Here is a 7,589-nt window from a genome sequence, read left to right on the forward strand (position 1 = left end):
CACAGTTTTATGTTGCTGATATAGAACAGTTTTATGTTGCTGATATAGAACAGAGGCATGTTGCTCTGTTATGTTGCTGATAGAGAACAGTGTTATGTTGCTGATATAGAACAGTTTTATGTTGCTGATATAGAACAGAGGCATGTTGCTCTGTTATGTTGCCGATAGAGAACAGTTTTATGTTGCTGATAAAGTACAGTTTTATGTTGCTGATAGAGAACAGTTTTATGTTGCTGATAGAGAACAGTTTTATGTTGCTGATATATAACAGTTTTATGTTGCTGATATAGAACAGAGGCATGTTGCTCTGTTATGTTGCCGATAGAGAACAGTTTTATGTTGCTGATAAAGAACAGTTTTATGTTGCTGATTGAGAACAGTTTTATGTTGCTGATATAAAACAGTTTTATGTTGCTGATAGAGAACAGTGTTATGTTGCTGATAGAGAACAGTTTTATGTTGCTGATATAGAACAGTGCCATGTTGCTCTGTTATGTTGCTGATAGAGAACAGTTTTATGTTGCTGATAGAGAACAGTTTTATGTTGCTGATAGAGAACAGTGGCATGTTGCTGATATAGAACAGTGGCATGTTGCTCTGTTATGTTGCTGATAGAGAACAGTTTTATGTTGCTGATAGAGAACAGTTTTATGTTGCTGATAGAGAACAGTTTTATGTTGCTGATAGAGAACAGTTTTATGTTGCTGATATAGAACAGTTTTATGTTGCTGATATAGAACAGAGGCATGTTGCTGATATAGAACAGTTTTATGTTGCTAATATAGAATAGTTTTATGTTGCTGATAGAGAACAGTTTTATGTTGCTTATATAGAACAGTTTTATGTTGCTGATATAGAACAGTTTTATGTTGCTGATAGAGAACAGTGTTATGTTGCTGATAGAGAACAGTGGCATGTTGCTGATAGAGAACAGTTTTATGTTGCTGATAGAGAACAGTTTTATGTTGCTGATATAGAACAGTTTTATGTTGCTGATAGAGAACAGTTTTATGTTGCTGATAGAGAACAGTTTTATGTTGCTGATATAGAACAGTTTTATGTTGCTGATAGAGAATAGTGTTATGTTGCTGATATAGAACAGTTTTATGTTGCTGATATTGAACAGTTTTATGTTGCTGATAGAGAACAGTGTTATGTTGCTGATAGAGAACAGTGTTATGTTGCTGATAGAGAACAGTTTTATGTTTCTGATATAGAACAGTGTTATGTTGCTGATAGAGAACAGTGTTATGTTGCTGATAGAGAACAGTTTTATGTTGCTGATAGAGAACAGTGGCATGTTGCTCTGTTATGTTGCTGATAGAGAACGGTTTTATGTTGCTGATAGAGAACAGTTTTATGTTGCTGATATAGAACAGTTTTATGTTGCTGATAGAGAACAGTGTTATGTTGCTGATATAGAACAGTTTTATGTTGCTGATATAGAACAGAGGCATGTTGCTCTGTTATGTTGCTGATAGAGAACAGTTTTTGTTGCTGATAGAGAACAGTTTTATGTTCCTGATAAAGAACAGTTTTATGTTGCTGATAGAGAACAGTTTTATGTTGCTGATATAGAACAGTTTTATGTTGCTGATATAGAACAGAGGCATGTTGCTCTGTTATGTTGCTGATAGAGAACAGTGTTATGTTGCTGATATAGAACAGTTTTATGTTGCTGATATAGAACAGAGGCATGTTGCTCTGTTATGTTGCCGATAGAGAACAGTTTTATGTTGCTGATAAAGTACAGTTTTATGTTGCTGATAGAGAACAGTTTTATGTTGCTGATAGAGAACAGTTTTATGTTGCTGATATATAACAGTTTTATGTTGCTGATATAGAACAGAGGCATGTTGCTCTGTTATGTTGCCGATAGAGAACAGTTTTATGTTGCTGATAAAGAACAGTTTTATGTTGCTGATTGAGAACAGTTTTATGTTGCTGATATAAAACAGTTTTATGTTGCTGATAGAGAATAGTGTTATGTTGCTGATATAGAACAGTTTTATGTTGCTGATATAGAACAGTTTTATGTTGCTGATAGAGAACAGTGTTATGTTGCTGATAGAGAACAGTGTTATGTTGCTGATAGAGAACAGTTTCATGTTTCTGATATAGAACAGTGTTATGTTGCTGATAGAGAAGAGTGTTATGTTGCTGATAGAGAACAGTGGCATGTTGCTCTGTTATGTTGCTGATAGAGAACGGTTTTATGTTGCTGATAGAGAACAGTTTTATGTTGCTGATAGAGAACAGTTTTATGTTGCTGATATAAAACAGTTTTATGTTGCTGATAGAGAATAGTGTTATGTTGCTGATATAGAACAGTTTTATGTTGCTGATATGGAACAGTTTTATGTTGCTGATAGAGAACAGGTTTATGTTGCTGATAGAGAACAGTGTTATGTTGCTGATAGAGAACAGTGTTATGTTGCTGATAGAGAACAGTTTTATGTTTCTGATATAGAACAGTGTTATGTTGCTGATAGAGAACAGTGTTATGTTGCTGATAGAGAACAGTTTTATGTTGCTGATAGAGAACAGTGGCATGTTGCTCTGTTATGTTGCTGATAGAGAACGGTTTTATGTTGCTGATAGAGAACAGTTTTATGTTGCTGATAGAGAACAGTTTTATGTTGCTGATAGAGAACAGTTTTATGTTTCTGATATAGAACAGTGTTATGTTGCTGATAGAGAACAGTGTTATGTTGCTGATAGAGAACAGTGTTATGTTGCTGATAGAGAACAGTGGCATGTTGCTCTGTTATGTTGCTGATAGAGAACGGTTTTATGTTGCTGATAGAGAACAGTTTTATGTTGCTGATAGAGAACAGTTTTATGTTGCTGATAGAGAACAGTTTTATGTTGCTGATATAGAACAGTGGCATGTTACTACTATAGAATATTGTTATGTTGCTGTAAGAGAACAGTAGCACATATTCTCCATGGCAGATATCGATTAGCTTGCAAGACTTAACCCAAGATTTAACCTTAAATGAATAGTCATTTCAAACTCATGTTTAGAAACTAATAATTTTTCCTGCTTTTCTTTAATAATTAACAACCACACGCTATCTTCTCAGAGATTTTTTGTGTATTTCAGAAGCTATTTTCATTTTATATTAGACTGTTCATTTCCTAGCCGTCTTCTATTTTAGACTGTTTTAAAATGATATCCTGCATACTTTGTTGATGAGGATGTAATAAATAGTCCGAGGCTCTTTCTCGTTAAAGTTTCTGATAACCGCGAATAATTAGGCTTATTTTGCGTGATATCCTTTGTATAGTTTTTAAACGTTACGTGTATTATTTTCTGTATTAAATAATAGGACTGTTCTAGGGCTGTTCACGTCTTGGATGTGAATTCTGAGGCAACGGACATTGTTTTTTTTTTAATTTTCTACGGTTTGTAGATCAATAAACATAAAAAGTAATTTTATTTGTGTATTTTTCCGGCTGCGCAATTTGTACCGTTTACGTTAAGGGATTAAAATGTTTTTATGCTGTTTGTGCCTTCATAACGCTTCGATATTTTAAGATAAAACTTTAAAAGGTAACAGACATATTATTCAAAATTGTCGAGTTTCGCGAAAATTAGATATCTGTATTTTTAAACCCATCTATGATAGGCATATGTCTGTAACTTTATGCTAAACTGAATGAATATGAAATTCTAAAATAAAAGTTTGCTTGATGATCTAGTGAGTTTCTTGGTTTGTTACAATCTTAACCAGAAAGTTTCATGCCAACTCAAAATACATGTATAAAATATCAATTAACCGGTACATTAAAGATAAGATATGTAACACAAAAAATTTATCAAAATACAAGCCTTCATTTCTTACAATTCAGGGTCATTGGATATATTCCGTAGAATGGTTTTATCAATTTAAACTTATGGCGAGCTAGTTTTACAACTGGCGTATTTACTGCTTGACAAAGGGGGTAAGTGAAGTTTTCAGAAGAAGATTTTGGTCTCAGAAACCGTGCTCTCTGTGGATTTTCTTATGCAGTGTTGAACTATAAAGATTTCAGGGAAGCTACCATCTTATACCTGTACTGTAGCTAAAAATTGCACACGTTTTTAAGATCAAGGGCAATAACTAATACCAAATATATTTAGATTTTTTTTTTAGATTTTCAATAGAGTTCATCCTTGGGTGATAACTGTCAAGTTTCGTCCAAATCCGTCAAGAATTGTTTCGAAATTAATGACTGCTTTTTTTGTTTATTAGCAACCATATGCAATTGGTGATCGCTATGGTGTGAAGACCACTAAAGCTTCATTACATGCTAAATTACCTAAAACAGGAGATGCAGAACAATTTTGTCAGATCATGGTTGGGAGGTGTAGTCCGGGCAGAAGAAAACACAATATGAACTGAAATACGCCAGTGAATACAGATGTAATCAGAGGCCTGTCCAGAAAGATCTCTGATTGGCTGTATTCGCTAGGGTATAATCAAATCAAATCGCTGCATTTACAAATGTTTGTGACGCAAGCAAGGAGACAATTGCAGTCAAGATATAACAAGCTGGAGTAATCTTTGTAATGATACGTATGACAAACATCTTTATTGAGGGAAAAACATGGCTTCACCTTGTACGTATGTCATATAATCGTGACATTGACATCATGATCATAATCGTGTCCGGTTTTATAATCATAAGAAGAAGCTGTTATCTTAAATAATTATGTTATTAACCGACTATGTTATACAATAATCTTATTGGCGAATGCTTATTAACTTATTTAACCAATATTTTGTTACAGGATATAAAAAAGGTTTTGTAAACAAGCTTATACAGAAAGTACAAACAAAATGTGTATATTAATATATTCTGTACATTCGCCAGCAAACACACTGAACACTTGAGAGAGTGGGAGCAGATGGTGTTTATCGTGGTACAGGGTCGAAAAACAATTACAATCGGATTTTACAAGGCTCTTTTCATGGTAGAGGGGACCATGTCTAGAGTAGATATACAATATTTCTTCCCAGGGTAAGTTTACAAGGTAAGTATACAAATAATGTATACAAGATCCACCACTAAGATTAGTATGCAGTGTAAGTGTACACGATCCACGACAAGGGTAAGAATATAAGGTCCACTAATAAGTATTTAAGATCAAGTAATAGGACAATTAGTTTACCAGGCAAGTATACAAGATCCTATTCTAGGATAAGTATACCAGGCAAGTATGCAAGATTCACTACGAGGGTAAGTATACAAGATCGATTTCTAAAGAAACGTGTACACAATATCTTTTTTAACTATGTTACAGTGAAAATAAAAGAACGAAAATATGCTCCAATAACAATCAAGGTTTTTTGTAAAGGACCAGGTTTGCCTTTTTTTTACCAATCGTACCTTAGCCTCAGATTTTTTTTAGCTATTATTAGTAATAGCGTTCACAGCTCACCGTCGAAATTTGAGCCTTCAACATAACGTGTGCCCAGAATTAGCCGTGCTTGAAAGTTAAAAAGACGACTCGTCTTTTCTTGAGACTCTGCCATATTATATACAAAAGACATATAGAAATATAAATTAAAATTTCTAATTTAGGTATTTTTAAAGGAATTATGCGATTTTGGTACATTTTTAGTACATCTGAAGACTATTTACATAATTATATTCAAAATCCAAATCAACTCCCGAAAATGGCGAATCTGTCCTTTTAGAGGAAAAGGATGATGATCATGATTATGATGATCATGATTATGATGATGATTTGGTTAACTTACTTACTTCTTCACGATACATGCAATGGAATGTGATTATTTCATGTTTTTCGCAACTAAAAATTTGCCTTTCAAGATTGTTAACACCTCTGTCAGTTTTGAAATCCAGAAATATCATGTGCTAATGAAAAGTAGAACTGTTAGCTACGAATATCATGAAGATAGACATCCATTTCATCTCATTAAGTTAAGACTAAAAAAACTGATGACTCACTCCAACGCAAACGATGTGTCAAACCAGTCTGCTGTTACACTTACACGTAGGATTCAAATACTAGAATTGTGCAATCTGTCAATAACATTCAACATCATTAGACAGTTCCGGAATAATCTCGATGTAATGCCACGGAAAGTTGTTTTTTTTTCAAACAAAATATTATAAGAGCTTCTGTAAACGTGTTTTGTGAGGGCGGAAATATTTAGGGTTCCAGACATCTGTCAGGAGGCGATATATCACAATATTTAAATCAACTGAATGTTAAGCTTTTTCTTTTTGCTGTACAATAGATAGAACTTCACATCATGTGTCACAAAAAATGTCTGTCTAATCTTTTGAACTGACGACAGGGAAGTGGGTTGTGGAATAAGATACGGGTTCAGTAAGACTGAGTCGTAAAGTAAGTTAATATAGTAATTACTGAAGTGCTAGTAAAGACAAGTTATGTCATGTCTATAATTAATTGACATTGCCCACTCAAAGCACATGTCATACGCTGAGGTGCCCATGCTGACAAAATCAATGGGATAAATGGCTAATGAGTCTAATTATTATCTTGGATTAATCAAGGTAGATCATCCTGGATCATTTAAGATGAATCATCCTGGATCATTAAAGATGGATCATCCCGGATCATTCAAGATGAATCATCCTGGATCATTCATGATGGATTATCCTGCTGGATCATTTAAGATGAATCATCCTGGATCATTCAAGATGGATCATCCTGGTAAATTTGAGATGAAAGATGAAATTGAATGACAAAGCCAATTTGACAAGCGAATGTCAATATAGCATAGCGAACATATGTTAGTATAGCATCTGTAAAATGAATAAAACTCATTGAACTACATTCATCACGGAAGTTTCTATCAGAGCATAACGACCAAGAAAAGTCAAAGAAATTTGGATTTCCAACATCAAAGAAAAACAATTAGAAAATCTAATAAATTCAAATTGGAATTCACCATGAAATAGATTTTGTTGTGATTAAGAATCCTAGGAAGAATTTAACCACTTTTAAATGACATATGTGTCTGGAGAAGCCTTAGCTATCACTTCAATATGAAAGTCTATTAGTTGATCAGTAATTGACTAGATAATACAGTAAATGACATCCTAATAGGTTAATTATTGTTGAATGTTTACATGAAATGGTCAAAACATGACTGAGCAAGGTCGTCTGACAACTTCAACGCCCTTCTGTGTGTCCAATTGGAATCGTCTAGTTTCATGTAACAAACATGTTTAAAGCAGTTATTAAATTTTTACACTGTCAAATCCTATGCTTGTACCAATACTGTAGACGTACTTAACTGCGATTTAAAAATAATACGTTATTTTAATATCGTTTATAAAATAATATGTACTTTTCATGTACTTTAGTTGGTTGTAAAATAATATGTACTTTACATTGTTGTAAAATAATATGTACTTAAGTTGGTTGTAAAATAATATGTACTTTACATAGGTTGTAAAATAATATGTACTTTACATGGTTGTAAAATAATATGTACTTTAGTTGGTTGTAAAATAATATGTACTTTACATAGGTTGTAAAATAATATGTACTTTAGTTGGTTGTAAAATAATATATACTTTAGTTGGTTGTAAAATAATATGTA

The 7,589-nt window shown here is 33.2% G+C and overlaps 2 protein-coding genes across 2 annotated transcripts; one reads left to right on the plus strand and one right to left on the minus strand.

Moving 5' to 3' along the window:
* Positions 1-776: 776 nt before the first annotated feature.
* On the minus strand, positions 777-2,758 carry LOTGIDRAFT_138163 (hypothetical protein; the record flags this gene model as incomplete). Its single annotated transcript, XM_009048462.1, has 3 exons — positions 777-1,208; positions 1,885-2,112; positions 2,210-2,758. The coding sequence occupies 3 exons, from the start codon at positions 2,756-2,758 to the stop codon at positions 777-779; spliced, it is 1,209 nt and encodes a 402-aa protein (XP_009046710.1).
* A 2,136-nt stretch (positions 2,759-4,894) lies between these two features.
* Positions 4,895-6,726, plus strand: LOTGIDRAFT_171890 (hypothetical protein; the record flags this gene model as incomplete). The annotated part of the gene is made up of 3 exons (XM_009048463.1): positions 4,895-5,007; positions 5,187-5,226; positions 6,535-6,726. The coding sequence occupies 3 exons, from the start codon at positions 4,895-4,897 to the stop codon at positions 6,724-6,726; spliced, it is 345 nt and encodes a 114-aa protein (XP_009046711.1).
* Positions 6,727-7,589: the final 863 nt, after the last annotated feature.

Source organism: Lottia gigantea, assembly GCF_000327385.1.
Source record: "Lottia gigantea unplaced genomic scaffold LOTGIsca_122, whole genome shotgun sequence".
Classification (NCBI taxonomy): Eukaryota; Metazoa; Mollusca; class Gastropoda; family Lottiidae; genus Lottia; species Lottia gigantea.